This window comes from Drosophila virilis, chromosome 5 (genome assembly GCF_030788295.1).
Source record: "Drosophila virilis strain 15010-1051.87 chromosome 5, Dvir_AGI_RSII-ME, whole genome shotgun sequence".
NCBI classification, from domain to species: domain Eukaryota; kingdom Metazoa; phylum Arthropoda; class Insecta; order Diptera; family Drosophilidae; genus Drosophila; species Drosophila virilis.
The window spans coordinates 5,190,147-5,210,936 of record NC_091547.1 but is presented as its reverse complement, the minus strand read 5'-3'; the positions used below and the strand labels follow the sequence as shown (position 1 = coordinate 5,210,936).

Below are 20,790 nucleotides of genomic sequence, written 5' to 3'. Positions count from 1 at the left end.
GCCAACGCTGTGTTATCTGCGACTGTGGCAAATGCAACCGCACACACCCACACACACGCATACATATGCGAACACTTGTAATTCCGCCTAGGTGCATGGCAGCCCAAAGTGTTTTTGTTGCATGCCCATTGCAACAGTTGCAACTTGCAACGGCAACGCCATGAAGTACACAAACACACACACACACACACATGCGGACGTATGTGTGTGTGTGTTGTTGGCTGGTTGGTTGATGCGCCTCGAGTTCTGTCGAGTGCGGCTTTTGTGGGAAAAATTAAAAATTTCGAGTGGGCCGCAAGTGGTTTCAAGGATTTGCATTAAGCGCATGCAACCAACTTGCCACATCGCGCCCCTCCACCCTCCACCCCCGCTCGTTTCGAGAGTGTAGAGCCTTCATTTCCAACTGAGCCTACAACTCATACCTCGCCTTCGCCCCGCTGCGCCCCTGGGCCACTGGCAAGCACATTAACGATATGTTGGGCTGTTAGCTGATGTTTCTGTTTGGGTTTGAGTTCGGGTTCGGCTTCTGGTTGTGTTTCATCTTCTGCCTTCTAGCGGCTTACGCTTTAATGGCTGCTCGTCAAAGCGAGCAAATTGCTACAGATACTCACTATATAAATATTGTGTAGTATATTGCATATTTATAGTAGTATTATGAGTTACAATGTGTGTGCTTTTCGCTTAAGTAGCTAAGTACTGTTATGAGGCAAGCCAGACTTGAATTTTTGAAAATCGCATAGAAAGGCCGACACAGCGAGGAGTAACTGCAAAAGGACAAATGTGTGCGGGGTCGAAGCTGCTAAAGGCAATACGATTGAAAGGAAGAAAAATAGATACTGAGAGAAAGCAAGGGAAATAGAGAAGTATATAGAAAACAGAGTGACATTAAAAATAAATGTACCAAAATGAAACATTTTATGTTTATCTATTTTACTTTTCTATTATTATCATTTTCTTTAGTGGCAGTTCTTAAAACTGTTGTGAATAATAAATATATTTAAAATGCACTCAATATAGCCCATTAGGTAACATGAATTTAGCAAAACGTGTACCTTATGCCACCGAGCTGCCCTCCACTTAGGTAACATATACGTGAGTGCCCCGGCTGTAAGACATGCACTCGCATTCAAACGGACGAAAAGACAGACATTCAGACAGTTAGACATAGGTACTCATTTGAGTGTATTCGTATGAATATCAACTGCTCTCGGCTGCATTCCCAACAATTACACACAGCTCAGACTCACAAAAACCTTTGCACGGCCCACTAAGCACACTTGTCAGTTTGTCTTGTAGCTGTCGCTATAGCCGGCTCGCTTGCACGCTTGCTCCCCGCCGCTGCTTCTGTCTCACTCTCTCCCTTTCTATCTGCTGATGTGTATTTTTGTGTAACTGTTTTGGCTTCTGCTTGTTGTTGTTGTTGTTGCTGCTGTTCTTATTTTGATTCTGTGTCTGTTCTTCTTCTTGTTTCTGTTGTTTTGTATTTGCCAAGCCCTTCAGTCGACTTCAGAGACACACACACCCACACACCCACACATATGTATGTGCATAAATGCTATTTTTATTTATTTTTGTCTTTGTTGCCTGCATGTACTTTGATTCAAACCCGTTGCCCCTTTGGCCCCCTCGCCACACGGCCTCTTGCGCAAAAATTTCATAATAAAGTTGTTGAACTATTTTTCATAGCATAGTTTTTGGGGTGCTCTCCGGCGCACTTAAGCGTATTAAGAGTGCGCCTGCACGCCGAATGCAAATGCCAGATAATAATCGGCATCAGCTTTAAGTCGAGAATGGCAAAGCAAAATGCAAAAGTGAAAATGAGTGCTTCGCTCTCGGGCTACGTGTAATTAAGTTGGCATCAAGGACGTGCATGCACTGTTTGTGTGCATGTGTGTATGTGTATGTGTGTACTTGTGTGTGTGAATGTGTGGCACGCCTCAGGGCACTTTAAATTGCGCTCGCCCAGAGAGAAACAAATGGCCCAGCACCGCAACATGTCCAGCTCAAGCAGAGCAAGGGGGCACAGTGAGGGGCTGTGTGTGTGAGTGTGTGTGTTTCAGGGGACATGCACGTACTTCCTAATCCTTTTCTTCTTCTTTTTTTTTTTTTTTTTGGTGGGAGCGACGAGTCGACGATTCGCGTCGCCTGCTGCACATGCGGGCCAAACAACGGCCAAACAAACAAATCGACTGGCGAAAACGAGTGGAAAAGGCCAGAGTTTTAGCCAAGGGTCGAGTCGAGGCCAGTCGAGGCGAGTCGCGAGTCGAATGGGGCTCGCAACGTGCGACGAAATCAAAAAGTTTGAAACAATTTCGTCGTAAATCTTCGAAAATAGTTTTACACAAGCGCAGGCAGGCAGAAACAGGCCGAAAGCAGCAACAGCAGCAAAACAACAATGGCAACACTGGCGCGTACCGTTGGAAAGCGGGGCAGCGGGGCAAACAGCAAGCGAATAGCGAATGCTGTGTATGTGGAAATGGAGCTGACAAAAAAAAACTACCTAAAAATAGTACTAGAATTATTGAAAGGGTAAGCAGGCACACTTTAATCCAGCCAAAAAGCATTTGCTCTGATGCAGGCACACTCAATACACTAAATGAAACGGTCACACTGCACTGCATTTATAAATATGGAATATATATGCACATTCTACCATAGCTGAAACGATCACACTGCACAAAAGCATTCACATTGATGCAAGCAACGCCTCGCAGCCACACTTAATACAATAAATGAAACGGTCACACTGCGCTGAATTCATTGCTATACAGTCACACTTTAAATAGGCCCATAAGCAATACCATGCGGTCACACCCTACACACGGTATTCACACTAAAAACGACAAATCACATTGCGCAGCAATTATGATAAGCAACAGCAGCTCTTTAAGCAAGCCTAAACGCTTTTTATCATAGCTAAAACGGTCACACTGCAACGCATTTTTCGCCATGCAGCCACACTTTAATCAAAGCCAAATATTCAACACTAAATCTTGCCCAAAAATCGGTGTCCCAACTCTTAAGTAGCTGCCAAAGCTGTTGAAAAGTGCCCGCAGCAAACGGCACAGCACAAAAGGCAAACAGCATGTGGGCGTGGCTTAACGCCCCACACACACACACACACACACACACATACACATAGAGAGGGTAACCGCAAAACTAAGCTGACTGCAAAATAAAACTGTAAAATCCGTAACGAACAAATAAAACGTTTAAAATGCTCACAAAATCAGTTGCTGACAATGTCCAGTCGGATGCCACTCGCCCACCCACAGACTCTGTCTGAGGTTTGTGGCCAACTTTAAACTGCCAACATGCCATGTGAGTGTGTGTGTGTGTGTGTGTGTGTGTGTGTGTGGGTGGTAAGTGTAACTAATGCTCGGACAGTGGCACTAATTTAATTACGAAAAACGCAAAAGTGTCGCCCAACGCCACATTCAGCAGCTAATGCAGCCTCGCTGCTTGCCGCTTGCCGCTTGCCACTCGCCCATTTGCTGATTGCCACAAATTGTCCTGAAGGGGCATTTTTTGGCATTTGTCGGGCGGGGCGAGTGTTTGGCCAGTTGTACGGCAAGAAAGTGTGTGCCACAAGACAGCGGCAAAGAGCATACACCAACAGAGCCGTGTAATTGTGTGTTACTTCTGGCGGTTGTCTGTCCCCTACCCTTCCAACGCATCCCTCTGGAAGCTATCTGGGGGCCTATCAGTGTCCTTCCATCGCATCTCATTTGCAATGGCTCGCCTAATGGGCGCTTCCCTATTTCTGCTAAAAGCCATGGCTCGCCGTTGCAGCAGCCAGCAGCAGACGATGCATAACTATCGTTTGGAGTGAGCGATACTATCGATAAGCTGCATATTCCCATCTTCAAATATTTGATATATTATAGTCTTATGTATTACAATCGCAATAAAAAATCCGAAAAGTATGCTTTAATTAAAAGCTGAATCGATCTAGAGAAAAGCCCCATTATCATAAAGGAAACTAGGTTTTCATATTGTTTCGGTGCATAAAGTCCAGGTAGAGCATATTCTATACAATTGTCGACGAAGTCGTGGCAGGTTTAATTACTTGGTATATTGCAGTCGTCTACTTTGTGCACACGGACTGTGTTATCGGCGCAGTGGCACTTGGTAGATTACACTTTGGCAGCCACTGTGGTGGCAGTTGCATAAGCAGCAAACGGAACGTGGCAAACGATGCCCAAAAACTGTGCTCGGCATCGGGCGGCAACAGCTCATTAGGCCAGACACTTGCCAAAGGATTTAGCCAGTCAGTCTGGCTGTGTGTCGGAGTGTGGCAAACTAATTAATTTAAGTCTTATACAATTGCAATTGCTACTTGCAACTTGCAACTTGCAACTTGCCGCTTGCTGCCTGCAGCCGACATCTGAGTCCAAAGCAGCAATAAAACATTAGACAAGTGTCTCTGTCTCGCTCTAACAGCAGCTGCTGCTGTTTCTATTGTTGTTGTTGTCGCTGCTGCTGCAAACGAGGTTAAACATGCCGCACACATGGGACATGCCACACATGAATGCCGCACATGCACTGCCTCTGCATTCAATATTTTCCGGCAATTTTCCAGTCACAGTCTGAGGCGCAACGATCAGCGCCCAGAGGCGTCTGTTACGGGGGTATTGCTAGGGGGGGATTGCCTTAAAAAATCGATTTTCGTTCCAAAATTAACAGGCCTACAAAATGACAAACACTGGCACTCGAGCGCTCAATTGAGAGAGAGAGAGAGAGAGAGAGAGAGAGAGAGAGGGAGAGGGAGAGATATGTGTGGCATAGCCGAAAGCCTTCAAGTTGTTGCCGCACAGGATATTGCATATTTGCAGACACACACACACATGCACACACATGGACACAGTTTGCCGGGCGCCACAAATGAAAAATGTTACTTTAAAGCGAATTGAAGTCCGCAATTGGCACATGGACAGCATTTGCGGCACATGGTGCAGATTGGGCTGCCGCTGCTGTGCTGTGCGGGCTTGCCGCCTGCTGCCAGTCATTTTACACATTTTGGTTGCATAGCACACACACACACAGTTGCCGCATGCAAAACGAAATTGCAATCGAGCGCGTATCAAAGGGCACAGGCACCAAGATCTGCCTCCCTTTTTGACATGGCAGCTAAATGTCCAGCTCTTTGTGCTCCTGCTGCTGCTACTGCTGCTGCTGCTGCTACCGATGCTGGCTGCAGTTCTATGGCAGCTCTCGCTTAAAGTGCACTTGTCCACATTGACACATGTGGGCGGGTCGGCTCTGTGTGACGGAAATGTGAAACAAACAACTGTGTGTGTGTGTGTGTGTGCGAGTCCAAAAATGCAGTTGTTTCATTGTCACAATTGTCCGCCACCGTACCGGTCCCCGTCCCCGTCCTGGTTGCAGTTGCATTTGCAGTTGTTGCACTTTCCGTGGCTGCTGTTGCCTGTGTTTGGCATTGTTGCCGTTTGGCATTGCTCGACTCTGTTGCTGCGGAAACCGGAAGTGGTAAACATTCATGCAAAGACACAGCCTGCGTTTAATGTCCTGGCCATGTCCTGTCCTGGCCTGGCCTGTTCTGCCCTTGCCTGGCCTGCCCTGAGCCCTGGCCCCAACGGATGTCGCTCATATGTAATGAAAAATCAATCAATGCAAAAAACATTTGCACACGTCCTGTGGCCAGCTTTCTCTCGGACCTATTTCAGGCCATTTTACGTTTTCACTTTGATTTTAAGTACCTAAAGATCAACTCGTGCACTAAATTGTAATTTTGCTTAGAGCTCAGTCATGTTGAGGCAATAGGATTATGTTTTGTGAACTGTTTTATAATGATCCTATACAAAAATCAAATGCGAAAAGTATCTGCATTTTTATTCAAATAACCATGTAAACTGGGGTTTTAAAAGAATCACAAGAGGCTTATAAAGGAAATGATTGGAAACGTGTTGGAAGTTTAAGGACTAGGTAATGTTTGTTCTCAAAGACCAAAATAAGCCTAATATGTTTGTATCTCTGTCTTTTTATATCAACCATTTACCACTTGATACTGCCCGTCTATGCAATTCTCATGGGTTCAAGTAAGGTTTACATCATTTCTTGCTATGACTGTAAGGGTTTTCGGTATAAATTGTCTTGTCAATTGATATAATTTATATATGGCTGTCTTCTCTTATGTATGACCTCTTTTACCTAATACAGACCTAATATCGCTATATATTGGCCTTCTAGGCGATTCTCATAAGTACTAGTAAGACTTTTATAACTTCTTGCTTTGTATAAACAGGAAACCTAATTATTCAATTTGCAGATAAATCAATATGGTTTTTCTATCATTATTTTAATACCATCATAAGGCCTGCATTTTTTTCTACTGTAATTCGAAAATATTTTTCTGTATGCTTTGTTATTTGTTTAAAGAATTAAGAAATGTAAATATTCTTTTATAGTTTACTCGAGAACATTTGAGTATTGCATGTCTGACGAGCATCTCAATGTGAACTGCGGGCTGCAACAATAATCCCAAAACTCAAGAAAAACTTTTCAAGAATCTTCCATACAAACCCCCCCCACACACACACACACAGACAACCTTTGATTACACATGCCTTGAAGTAGACAACGTTTCGTGTGGCAGGCAAATTGAGGCGCAAAAACCAAAGGATAACAATGAAGCAAAGAAACGTGCGACAGCCCCGAAAGGCAGTTAAAACCAAAAGAATTGCGGCAGCTACAAACGGACAAAAGCACAACAAAAACAACAACAACTAAAGCAACAACAACAACAACTGACTGCCAGACACAGTAGACGGTAAATTGAAATAAATGCAAGACGACTGTTAAAGTTGCCATCGCACGTTTCAATTGCGTTTGCAGGTGAACCCTGACCCCGGAACCCCTGCTCCCTGCTCCCTGCCACCTGATATCTGCCTCTTCGCTTCTTCGCTGCCCAGCAAAGCAACATCATCCACAAAGTGTACCAAAGCAGCAGCAACAGGGGCAACAACAATTTTTGGGGGCTTATTAATAATGCAGCGGCCGCAATTCAATGAATTTTTGACTCTATGCCACGACGAGGCGAACGCAGGCGGGCAGGCGGGTAGGCGGGTTAAAGGGCGGCATGGAGAGAGCAACGAGCGAAGAAACATAATTTTGCTGGGCTAACTGATGAACCTTTTAGTCACGCAAGCTAGGTAGAGGGGTTGTGGGGTCGTGGGGCAGTGTAGCTTCGTTCTTTTGGCAGCGTCGTAACAGGGCTGCTTAAACCTTTACGTGCGACAAATTTACGACTTGAAATGTGACCGCAACAGCAGCCGGCAGGGTGTAAGCGAAGGGTAAGAGGGGCGAGTGCGCGCGGTAAGGGGATGTCGAAAGGGTAGCGAGGATTACACAAATTTGTAGATACATATTCAGTTACAGTTACAGTTACAGATACATATGTAGCTACTCCATCTGCATGTTGCCCACTCTTAAGCGCATGTTAACCTTTAGCCCAACAACAACAGCAACAGCGATAACAACAAAAACAACAACAGCAGCAACAACAACAACGATAAGAACAACAACACCAACAACTGTGGCAACAACAAACAGTTCACTGTCCATTACATAAATATTTTATTTCAATAAAACGTGAGCAGTTTTTATGAATTTCATCGGCATTTCATGCAAAGAATTTTGCACTTTACTGTCGCTTAGTGGCATCGTTCGTGTTCAACATAGATGCCAGCAACATGATGTTGCCTGTATACCCTGTAATTGTAAAATGCTTCGGGTAGCATAGAGCCCGAAGGCTTTTTGAATATGTAAGATCTTCTAGGCACAACTGCTGTTATATTCTCTAATAATTTAGTGTCAAATTAAGGGGTTTAACTGTTGGAGACTCACACGGTCTTCTCAAAGTAAATATCTCGGATCAAATTTTTTGTAACGGGACAATTTCAATAGCTGGAATAAGGCAAGGACGAATTATCGAGAGTGGTTATCGATAGCAAGTACAATATATAATTGTGACCGCAGACAACTTTAACAATATAAGATTAATCTTAATTACATAGCTCTACCAGGAAACTAAATGCAGGGTGCTATTTTGATACGTTGCATTTCAAAGAAAGGTAGATTTATTAAAGGAAGTATCCTTCGCTTTAGTGTATCGTATATCGATAGTACCTTCGATACTTTTCTAACTAGTAACAATTTTTGAAGCTGATTAAAGGGCATCTGTTAGTTGAGCAAATTCGACTTTCAGACTTTTTGTTGCTATTGTAAAGGGTTAGCTTCCCAATGGAGCACATCTGCATTTGTGTGTGTGTGTGTGTGAATATCTTTTATGTGTATGTGCATGCATAACCTGTCGCTGTCCATTGATGTATGAAGCATTTGATTGAATTGACAGCACACACACACGCACACACAGTCTCTATAGACCCAGCCCACGCACACTCGCACACACACACAACACCTGTGGGCCAATCGAGCGCATATCGCATATCGGCAGCGACGCTGCTGGTCATAAAAACCAAAAAAAAAGAGAGAGGAAAAAAAACAAGATGTCATAAATTTTCAACGCTTTTTTTACGTTTCCAGCGCCCCTTTGTGTGTGTGAGCGTGTGTGTGTGTGTGTGTGTGTGTGTGTGTAGCTGCTCTCTGCTTGTTTTTATGCGCATTAAGTTAATTGAAAAACGCGCAAACGTACATGAGGCTCATTTGCTTGGCTTTTGATTGAGCTTGTTAAAAAAAAAAAAAAATAAACTGCGCTAAATTTCTCACTAAGCGTGTGTGTGTGAGTGTGTGAGAGTGTGTGTTTATTGTGCATTCGTTTGCCTTATGGGCAATGAACGAAAACATTAATCTCCGTTTGCCATTGGCCAAGGACAACAAAAATAGAGCGCAAAAATGCTACAAAACTAGCTAATTCGCACACTCACACACACAGATACGCATTTTGTGTGTGTGTGTGAGTGAGGCACTTCCTGGTTGCATAAGCATTGCTGGCAGCTACTCTACCCCACGGCCAGTCCAGGCCCCTTCCAACGCACTGCTAAACAAGCAAACTCGGCGACAGGCTGCGCTTATGCCACGGAAAATTGAAAATTTTTTAATCTCTGTCGAAAAGCGGAAACACGCAACACAACAACAACAGCAACAACAACTGCGACGACAGCGTTGACAGTCGACCACAGTCAGCATTGATGTTTATAGCTCGGGCATTTTAGGGTCCTGCGAGGGGCCGCGAGGTGCTGCAGCGGCGGCAAGTCCTGCCCAGCGGGCGGCTAACAAGCCAACAGCATGACAGTACACAAAATGAAAATGATACGCCCGACATCCCTGCTCCTGAGCCAACATGCTTAAAAAACTGTCAACCATTGACCAAGCACGCCCCCTGCCGCGCCCACAAATATACATATATATGCACTTAATAGCGCTCAGCATATTTAAATCGCAGCAGAAAGCGAAAGCGGGCCCCTTCCACCCCAAAAAAAAAATATATATATATAACAAACTTGTGACTGGCTGCTCATTTTACAAATTAGTTTGAAATTTATTTAAATTGTGTTGCCTACTTTGAAGCGCGCCAGCGTTGCCAGAATATTTAAAGTGAAATGCGCAACAAAATGTGGCAGCAAAATGACGCAATCTTTGTGGCCTTAAATAAAGCTCTCGAAGAGGGGGCGGGACAGGGAGCAAAAGTCAAGTAAATAAATTATTTTAAAATGGGTTCACATGGAAAGAACATTCTGTGAAAATGGATTTAAATGGAAAAGTATATAGAAATCATCTCTTATTAAGTGAATATTATATTTTAGATACTCTCGCCGAATAACTATGAATATTATCATCAACTGGAGATAAACTTAACTTTAAGAAGGTCTTCTTGCATAAAAAAAGGAATATTTTTATATATAATAGATGTTGGAGCAAAAATAATGGATTTTATATGCACCCAGTTTTTTGTTTATTTTACAATTCAAATTTAAATTAAATATGTAATCAATAATTTCCATTAAAAGTAACCATTTGTGGGGTTGCTTAACGAAAAGTTTCTTAACGTAACAACAAGAAAAACCCTAAAAAAAAAACATTTCTGACCTGAATGCCTTTAAATGTCACATTTGATGCGTTTTGCTTGGCCAACAAAGTCAAAGTTGAAACCAGTTAAAGGCAAGCGTGACGCTGGTGGCAAGCCTGTCGCTGTTGGTGGCAACCCTGAAAAGAGACCACACTTTTCCAAACTGTTGCAAATGCAATTAAGAAAAGCGCGTTTGCATTTTTTTGCCCCCTACTTCTAACACTTGTCAAGCATTGGCTGGCAATTTGGCGGTACGCTCAAATAAGCCGCGCATTATCCTTATTAGTTTGTTTGCCGTTTCGTTTTTTTTTTCGCATCAGAAGTTGGCGCTGATTTGGCCATAAACGGCATTTGCTGACCATTTCAATTTGTTTGGCCAGCACAGCGGGGCACAGCTCGAGCCCCAGCCCCAGCGCAGAGTCGAAAGTCTCATTTGGAATTCAATCTTATAATTAACATGACCATAAAACGCACACGGGACAGGCTCAGTTCATTCATTATGTAAACAGCAGGCCACGCCCCACCCGTCTCGCCCTACTTTGCGCATTTGTGTGCAGCCCCCTTTTTAAAGTTGAAAAGTTTTTGTCAGTTTTTGTCATCGCAACCTGAACTGAAACTCATTTAAGCCAAACAAACATTTGTAGTCTTCATTTTCGTGGCTCATCATAAACTTACAGACACTCTCCCCCTCCCCGCTTGCCCACCCTTGCGTCTTCTTCTCTTGACAGATAACTCACTTCCCCGTCTGCCTACACCCCAAGCCCGCATCCTGTTTAAAGCTGCTGTCAGTTGTGGGCAACATTTTGGTAATGATTTTCATTAAATTCTTACGCCTTTTGTTCACATTGTTCTTGGCTGGCTTTCAAGGCATTAAGCATACACACACACACACACTTACACACAGACAAAAAGGCGCAGCGCTTTTCCAGTTTGCAGTTAACTTTGTGTTTTTATCGTTATTTGTGTTAAACACGCATACTTAACACCAACACCAACCGACACATACACACACACACACACGCAGACATCTACACCCCTTGGGCTGCTGCGTGTCAGACACACACACACACACATACACACACACAATATGGCAAAATTCTCATCAAAATTTAATGCTGAAATTAACAAATCTGTTTACAAATTTATTAAAACCTTCGCACAGTTCGCTCATTTGACTGCCTGCTGTGTGTTTTGCCTAGGGGGGTAACGTGGGATGGCCAAGGAGAGAGGGTGGGGAATGCGTTGTATAGCTTTGCTGTCTCTTAACAAGGGTTGGACTTTTAATGACTGGCATCAACATCAGCATCGGCATCAGCATCATCATCGGCATCAGCATCAGCATCAGCTTCATGCGCAAAGGTATTCTCAGCTGATGTCACACACTTAACCCTTCAAAAGGGAAAATATTTGAGCTGTCTATGGAATCAGTGTCATTGCGAATGTTGTGAATGTTCGTATTTGCTTGAATTTAAATGCAACTGCTCTTATAGTTAGGAATGCATTTCCGTCAGCAGATTTATACCTTTCTTATCGTAAAGATGCACACGTAAATCTTTGCGATAGATATTTCATTTTTGGCTGGGGAGATAAGAATAGGTCTCGCCTGGCCGATACATTTGCGATAATATCTAATGCCTTAATGTGTAGCACACCACAAGGAAACTAGAAAAACGATTGCTATTAGAGTTAGGATAATATGTATCCCCTCTCAGGGTTAGTTATAATAATCGCTTTTATATCGAATTCTTATCTCTCATATATATTAATACAGAAAAACGTTTTGCATGAGAATTAAGAATATGTATCGCCTGGCAGATACAAATTCTAGCTAACACATTCAGGTGAAGCATACATGCTGAAATATCGCTTTTTTATCTTAAGTAAAAGTATCTAAAGCTCTTATTTTTATATCTTCGATTTTACCGCTCAGTTAATGCTGTTATATCGCCAAGGTAGATCAAAATGCGACAAAATTTGAAGACAACTTTGTGTTAATCTATCTACCTATCCAACTTTTTTGCTAAGCTTTTAATCACATGAAAATGTAGCCAGAGTTGTCGTCCATCTTCATTTTTTTTTTTTTAACATGTTGCCATACATTATCTAGCTCAATTGTCAGCAACAACAAAAATAATATCGCCAGTCGAAGCATAACGGTAATTATTCAATATGCAAACATGCAAACGGCAGCGATTAACATATTATAACTCACACAATGGGAACAAACAAGCCAACACACACACACACACACACACACACAGCACACAAACAACAACAATACTAGGTGTCAAAGCATATATGTGTGTGTGTGTTTGTTTAATTGTGTGTGCGAGTTGCGTCGGCGGCGTTTTGCATAATTTCCCGAAAATTTCTATTGATAATTCAAACAATCGTCGAGCGACGGCGAGTTTGTTTGATGCGAGGGGAGCTGGGTAGTGGGGTAGCCAAAATAAACTCATAATATTGTCCATATACGGATAATGATGTGTAGAACCAATTGATTTCGGCCGCCTGGTCAACAAAATCAACATGAACAACAACAACAACAACAGCAGCAAGAACGGAAAACAAACGCTAAAGCAACTAATTAAGCAAAGCGTTAATCAATATGCAGCTACCGAAACAATAGAAATATATTGCACAATAAAAAAAGAAACTGTCACACCTGATCGACTCTTAGCGTTTGAGTATTAAGAATTTAGACAATTTCTATATGTTTCCCATGGACAAATGTGGGTCAGCTATGCACAAAAATAATTGTGGTATGTGAAAGCATGTATAGAAATGGGTTTTATTAAGCTAGTTTGGCTAACTCAGAGGCTTCTAGGAATTGAAAAGAAACTCTTGCTGAGCTGGGAAGAGCTTCAATTTTGCTAGCTTTTCAAGTAAAATGCTTGTCAATTGATAAACAATAATATTGCTATCAAGCTAGGACCATAAACAGAGCTGGGTTGGACGAAGAATTTAAATTTATTTTTGACAGTTGAAAATAATGTTTAAAATTGTATGTTTTTCAATAAATAAGAATATGTAAATATAACAAGAATATAATATTAAATTAAATTCTTATCTCGAAAATTGTAAGATATTTGAGCGCCAAGTTTCGAACCCAATCAGGTACACAAACCCTTATTACGAACCACCAGTTCGCACCGTGAACTATTTCCACAAACAGTTTCGTTAATATCAAAACAATTGCCAACACTTAAATATAGTTTTAATACAATTACAACGCTTTACAACACTTAACGCCTTTGCTCTCAGCTCACGCATATTTATAGCTGATATAAGTTTTATACGCTTAATATCAATAACTTAAACACTTTGTAGCCACCCCTTCACCTCCGCCCTCCCTTCGCATACGCAGACGAAAGTCCAGACTTAAAGCCAGGCGGCTTAAACACTTAATCAGTTAATTGTTGTTGGCAGGAGGCCTGCAGCAAGATGGCGATGTGGACATGGGTGCGATTTTTTAATTAACAGCGCCATTTACACAGCATTACGACTTGCGCAACAACAAGAGCACACTCACGCACACACACACACACACACACACACACACACACACACACACACACACACACACACGGGCGCAACAAAAACGAAAAATGGCCGTTATCACGCCACAATAACCTCAAAATTTATTCACTTTATTGATAATGCAATAAATCGCAGCCAGTGGGCGTTTGTGTGCAGCTGCATGTGTGTGTGTTTGTGTGTGTGTGTGTGCGTGGGCTTGTATATGTCCATTATGTGTTTGCAATGGCCGCCTGCAACTGTGTATACCTTTTAGTGTGTATGCCTGCGTGTGTATGTGTGTGTACGGCAATTTTTTCGTAGCATATTTCGGGCTGGCGCATATTTTTCATGTTTGCATATTTCATTTCAATTTTATTTCTTGCCGACACACTCACGTGTTTGTGTGTGTGTGTGTATTTACATACACTGTAAAATATGCCATGAAAATCAACAGAAATGCACAACCAGCAGTTACACACACACACACACACACACACACACACGCACACAGCCATGCAGCACGTGAATATGAGCCTCAGTTTGCAGTTTTCAGTTTGCAGCAATCGTAAAATTCTCACGCTACATGCCACACATCGAACCCGAAAAACAAAAAAAAATCCAAAAAGAAATAGTGTATACGAGTGCAATTGTATTTCGATTTTATTGCTTTTGTCTTTTAGAAGAGCCTCGCCCGGGTTTGGGGCAAGCACAATAACCCAATGTTGGAGCCTATGCCGAGCGAACAGCTAGCAATATTTTCGTTTCATTTTCGGCGCGTGTGTTGATAAGACGAGAGTGGTTGCTGAGAGGGGAGATAGGGTTCGACAAGCATGTCGCCTTACAGGCTCGTTACAATATCCGTTTCCGGTGGAACACAGTTTAGCCCAAGCTTGACTCGAGTCACCCTGTGACCAGCAGCAATTGCTGTGCTGTTCATTAGCCCGAAAAAGGGGCTTTAGGGCTTTAATGCTGCTGCCTTAAAGCTGCAGCGTCTGGGCTGCTTAATTTGGTCACACTTTATTTGACAGCCCGGCCAGCTAGTTGCAACAGGGTCCAGGCACCACTTGCCCCAGCTGCACGCTATTCGCACTTCCGGTTACAGTCCATTTAGGGGCACCATATTGCGGTGTTGCTGTTGGCACTTTTGCGCATATTTTGCAAAATCATTACTTAAATACACCGAGCAGCAGAGAGAGACAGAGGGAGAGAGTGAAAGAGTGAGTAAGAGAGAGAGAGATAGAGAGAGGGAGAATGTGTGAGTGAGTGGCCAGTGAACTGCCAAGTTGTTGCCTGTCGCCCTTCGCCTTTTTGGCTCGTTTGCTTTTGGCCAGTTTTAAAATGCATTTTCGTTATTTGCCGTGCAGCTGCGACGCACACGTTCTGCCTCACCCGCCGCTCTGCTAGCCTGCTTGCCACAATCCTTTTTCTCGCATACACTGTGGCAGTGGGTAACATAAGCTGGTCGTCAAATATGTAACACATAGCACTAGACGATGCTTGGCAAAGAGGAACTAGTTGGACATATTATCCTATCAACTCTCTTAATATATTAAATAACAGTATGTCATACAACTGACTCAGGGACTATCATTATTTGTCTCGGAAAAATATGCCTGGCATTAGCTGCACAAGCTGGAGGCTTCAGTTTTTCTATTGCATACATTTTCACAATTCGAAATTCACTTTTCTGTATTCTTCCAAAATATATTCAATGCATTTTATGCCTTAACTTGCTTTCTACCGGGCTTAGGGTATTTCAACTGCGCCTTACCTTGGTATCCTTTAATTTTTTTTTTATTATGTTCAGCATTTTATACCCTTGTTGCACCTTGTTTGCACCTTGTTGCCGTTTAGTTGACGCTTAATTTATGTGCTGCATTTGCGTAGCTGAGCCGGCGCTTAAATTCCACAATTATTGCACAAGATTTGCAGCAACAAATTGGCGGCCATTATGAATATGTATGAGCATATAAACGAAGTGTAGGAGGCGGGGTCTCTTGTTGTTCTGTGTTTACCCGACTCGACTCAGGTGCGAAGCTGCTAATCCATAATCCATCTAGCACATGCCACCGAAGCACTCCATTGCCTTACAGCAATCATCAATATTGACCATTGGATTAGCTGCCAAGCTCAGCCCGCCCCCACACGTGTCCACGCACAGACTATGGGCTGTTAGATGAGCAGCTCGATGAGTAGCTCGATTGACTTATTCCACAATTATATTTACACTCGCTTGAAATGCTGTTAGCTGCCGCCGTTAAGTGTGAAAAATTCCAGGTGAAAGAAAAGAAATGGAGAGAACAAAAAATAAAAAATAAAAAAATTTTTAACAGAAAGAAAGAAGCTGGTCGGCTCAGTGGCTGGCAATTAGCATTGCCTCTAAAATCTAGCACCTTGTCAAAGTGAAAGGGCCTCAACGCTTGGGTGGGTGGGGCAACATCTTAATGCTGCCAATTGCGCGTTTTATGCATCCACAGTGCCGTCTCTAAGCAAATCTAAGCCCAACAGCAACAACAACAACAACAACAACAACAAGAACAACAATAGCAACAAAAGAAATGGGTGAGTGCGTAACTGAATAAACAGCTCTCTGAACTTGGCTATTTGTTATCGTTCTGGCTTATGGCTCATGTGTACACACACACACACACACACACACGCACACTCTGGCATGGGTATTTGTGTTTGTTAGGGGCGTCCCATGGCGTGCCACAACTATCCAGCCCCCTCTTTACCCTGCCGCCCTTAACCCGGCACAAAAGCTGCTTAACTTAAATCACACTAATTGCACAGCTAAAAGGATAATCGTGTCGCTGACCGCAGCAAGTTGCCAGCTTCAGATTTCTAATGCGCCACTACACATATTTATTTATATTTATTTTCACTTTTTCTTTATTTCAACTTTTGGCAACATTTTGAAACGTGTTCATCATAAATGGATACGCATAAAAGTTCTCAGTCAAAAAGCTTTTTATTTACTCACCAAATGTGTAGCTGGAAGAGAAAAGGTTTTGGCTTAATTAAAAGGTGAGATTTTGCATATTTTTACAAGCTATTAAAAATTATTATTAATATTATTATTTATTAATATTTTGTTTTTCAATGCAACTGTTAACTAAAAAGCTACAGAATATTGAGACTGGGATTAGCTGTCAATTATTTATGTTATAAATATGATGATACGCTTCTTCAGGGTATTTAAGTAAAAAAAAACTCATATACTTAAAACTTTTAATCAGTTGTTATTATTAAAGAATGTAAGTATGTAAGAAATAGAAGTTGTTTAGGGATTATTGTCAGAATTTTCAAATATTTGTGTCTTAATTCGTAGCGTATTATTATAAAGGACTTTTTATTTAATAATCTAGCTAAAGATTGGACAAGAATCGGGGATTATATCATGGAATTAGGCAATTCCAGCTTTGATATATGTATATTTTTTCGTCTCGAATATTACACATACATCATTTTATATCATAGTTGAAAATTTCAAACAATTCCAGCTTTAATGCATTTATTTTTTTTCTTCTCCTAATATCAAGCTAAAGGACTCTCTATATAACAATCGAATTTCTTAGACAGCCTTGATATTTGTTTCCTTCCGTTGCATATTATTCAGTTAAAGGACTCCCCATAGAAGAATGTTGAAAAGTATAAGACGTCGAAAAATAAGCAGTACTTATATCATAGTTGAAATATGCAAACAATTCCAGCCTTGATAGTTTCTTATATTCTTTAAAGGACTCTCCACCTAAGCATATTTGCCAATAATTCAATAGCAATTTGTGTTAGCTATTAGCAATAGTTGAATTTGTGGCAGCTTGTGTGGGAGTGTGGCAAGTAAATCGAGTAGCTGAACAGCTAGCAGCTGAATAGGAGAATCGTTTTCACTTTAGTTTATTAAATTCTATGCACATGGCTAAAATGTTGCCTAATCTAATGGCCACTTAACTGGCCACTTTAGAGAATTGATGTACGGAGGCGATAAGTCAGGCTGAAGCCCGTCTCCTGGGTGGCATCGATGGTCATCTCGTCGCTGGAGAAGTGCAGCATGTACGGCGGCGATGCTGGGTGTGGTTAAATGTAAACCGATATTAACAGCAGGTCAAGGATGCAGCAGCCGGTGGATGATGCCAGCACTTACCATAGACGATGAAATTATCGTTGGTGCCGCAATAGTAGGTCGGCTGATAGGCCGTATTCTTGGCCAGTAACGAGAGCGGTATCATCAGATAATCCTCCTGTCTGCCCGGCGTATGCACCGTGGTGTGGCATGCCTCATCATAGCCCTCGCCCTCGCCTGTGCCCAGCGACAGGGCGAACTTGCTGAAGCTATATCTGCAGAGAGGCAGAGGAGGCAGAGTGTGTGAGGTTGTTAGAGCTTGCAACATGCGGCAGACAGCGACAGCGACTCACTCAATCATGCTGGCACTGGGCGTGGACTTGATGCAAATGGTGTAGCTGGTGTCCGGCATATAGGTGGTGCCCATCGTCGGCTGATAGTTGAAGCTGCGTATGTTGCCCGTCAGCTCTGTGTAATACTGCTGACAGCCGGCCGGTGCCAGCAGCTCGTAGTCGGCGTGATGGGAGGCAAAGATGCTGCGCAGATCCTGCAAACTGTTCGTATTGCCACCAAAGCCGCCCAACGTGCTCGTCTTGCGTTTGCTACTGGCCTGTGGCGCCTCCAGCTGTGTGACAATCAGGCGCCAGTTGGTCTGCGGCCAGCGTGTCGGCACCGCAAAGGTCAGCGTGATCTGATCGATGCCAGCGGCCACATTGAACGGCAGATACAAATGTTGGCCGGCATTCATGCCGCACAGCTTAAAGCTGCCTGCCTCAAAGTAGTCCTGGCATTCAACCAAACGCTCATCTGTGGCACTAACCGTTGGCTGTTGCAGCTCGAACTGCTCGAAATCGATGCGCAGCTGTTGCACATTCGCGCTATATGCCTCGATTGTGTACTGGCACATGGTGCTCACAAATGCGGCCGGGTTGCGGATGATGGTGCGCTTCAAACGCGTCGTCGTGCCACAGGCCATGTTGGCTGTGGCAGGCAAGCAGAAGGGGAGAGGAGGAAGAATCAGCTTCTGGTTGTGCCACACACACACACACACACACTGCATTCACTTACTCTCGCAGCAGACGCCGTAGGTGCCGCAATAGCCGTTCACCGTGCCACCCTGCCGCATGCATTTGAAGCGCGTGAGGCAGGTGCCCGTCGCACCTCCATTTGTGGTGCAGCTGTCCGCTAGAACGTTACGTCGACGCGCCTGCCGCCAGCTGCCCGGCTCGCTGAGCACCTGTTCCGCGGTTTGATTGAGCCCCAATGTTGTGTCTGCCACAGTCTCTTGTTGCGCCTGGGCGCAGGCGCAGATGCCCAGCAAATAGAGGCTGACTAAAGCTCGCATAATCCTTGTGCTTAAGGTGTAGTTAATTGATGTTTGATTCTGCCACTAGTTGCTGCTGCTGCCGCCTACACTTTCACATTAACTCTGAGCGTGTGTCTGGGCGGCGCAGCAGCTTTTATATGACGCCAGCGTTGGCAGCGGCGCCGACGCCGACCGCGACGTCGCTGCGCTGATGTGATTTTCGTGTTAGAAGCACTTTGTGTCAATATTTGGTAAGTAGAATCTAAGAGCGGCACAAGTCCGGCTGTCCGGCTTACTTTGAACTAACATGAATACGAATATGAATATTCAAATGTAACCAGTCATTGAACCTCGAAGCCAAACCTCGGCCAGCTCTGCTCGACTGGGCACAAAAGTGGGTTATGTTTGCACACAAAGAATGTCTCCCTCCCATCCAAATTGGAATTACTTGCGATGATGTCAAAAAGTGAAAAGTTGCTACACATTCTGGTATGATACCATAAATTGCTGTGTGAATATGACAGAAGAAATTATCAATCAATCAATTGCTTATCAGCAATTAAATATTGCACAATCTCAATTGCACAATCAAGCCAAAGACATGGCCAGAAAGTGCAGCAAATGGCAGCAAAATGAAAAAAAAAAAAACAATTGAAAATATACCTAGAAATCTGTGCATTTGCATTTAATTGTTGAGCAGTTTCTTGAATTGAGCTTTAATGGAATTAAATTTGATGAGATTTCTTTGACAGAAAATACAACAAATAGCAAAAAAAAATGCAAGAAAGTAATTAAAGACTTAACGAGAAAGCGAAACGACGAAGACTTAATACCCTTATCGACATCTGACTTACGGCTTAGTTAAGCTATATATCTTAGTGGTGCGATTAGCCTAGTTAAGCTAGTTAAAGTCGGATTTGGTCAAGATAACAAGCAAAGTTATCCATACAAGAACTTACTTTTCGATCGACTCTTCCAATTCAAGTCTTATGTCATAGCTGCCCGATCCGGTTCAAAGATATGCACCTCATGCAACAGAAAGGCAAACATTTGCAATGTATCAAGACAATATCCTTTAAACTGGGAGAATTTGAATAGAAACAGACTGACGGACATGGGTATATCGACTCGGCTATGGATAACAATCAAAAATATATATATCTTATGGCATCAGATGCGTCTTCATCTATGCCTCACACATATCATAAGAACTTTATAACAACCGCAAAAGCGTATACAAATATTTGCACTCATGTTGAATTAATGAAAAAGTTTATTGATTTAAGTATGAATAGCATTAAACTGGATGCGAGCTATTTTAAATTAAAAATCTTATTTCCTGTTGTTATTTGAATTAACTGAATTTAAGCAAATATTTGCTTGCTTTTAGCATTGCTGCATTTATTATAAATATTGTGCTTGATTTAATTTTGATTTCTAGGCATACATTTTGGTTCTCTTTCCTTTTGTTGAGCTTTCTTCTTCTGTTTATTCCGTTTGTTTTTTCGAAATTCCACTCAAGAAGCTCTCAGTTAGCAAATCGTGATGAGTAACAATTGTTGGTTCAATTGTTGAGAAACTCGCTGCTTCGATAATAATTCGTATTTGCATTCCAAAAGATAAGTTTAATTTAAAGCTCTTTCAAATAGTTAGTTTTGTATTCTCAATTAATCAACACTTACTTTGTCGTGTTTACAATATAATCTAACACTGCCCTCCTTCTTTCTCTCGGCAAAAACGTGCAGAGCTATTAATATAATCTAACACTTTCCTTCTTCTTTCGCTACTTCCAACAACTCTTTAAAGTATTCACAAGTTAATCAACACTATCTGTTTAGAGTTAAAAATATAATT

General features: G+C 42.5%; 1 protein-coding gene across 1 annotated transcript; it reads right to left on the bottom strand.

Annotated features, from left to right (window-relative positions):
- Positions 1–17,170: 17,170 nt before the first annotated feature.
- Positions 17,171–19,074, bottom strand: LOC6626973 (uncharacterized). Its single transcript, XM_002048679.3, has 4 exons — positions 18,699–19,074; positions 17,984–18,611; positions 17,712–17,905; positions 17,171–17,634 (listed from the first exon to the last, which is right to left on the bottom strand). Exons 1-4 carry the CDS (start codon positions 18,973–18,975, stop codon positions 17,528–17,530), a joined length of 1,206 nt encoding a protein of 401 aa, XP_002048715.1. The 5' UTR covers positions 18,976–19,074; the 3' UTR covers positions 17,171–17,527.
- Between the last annotated feature and the right edge of the window lie 1,716 nt (positions 19,075–20,790).

What these genes read in the sequence shown, in the direction of transcription:
- LOC6626973 (XM_002048679.3), bottom strand. Translation starts at nt 18,975, where the DNA reads ATGCGAGCTTTAGTCAGCCTCTATTTGCTGGGCATCTGCGCCTGCGCC. An exon ending in CCCAGTGCCAGCATGATTGA is followed by an intron (nt 17,906 to 17,983) that starts GTGAGTCGCTGT and finishes GCCTCTCTGCAG; the next exon opens with ATATAGCTTCAGCAAGTTCG. An exon ending in CGATAATTTCATCGTCTATG is followed by an intron (nt 17,635 to 17,711) that starts GTAAGTGCTGGC and finishes AACCACACCCAG; the next exon opens with CATCGCCGCCGTACATGCTG.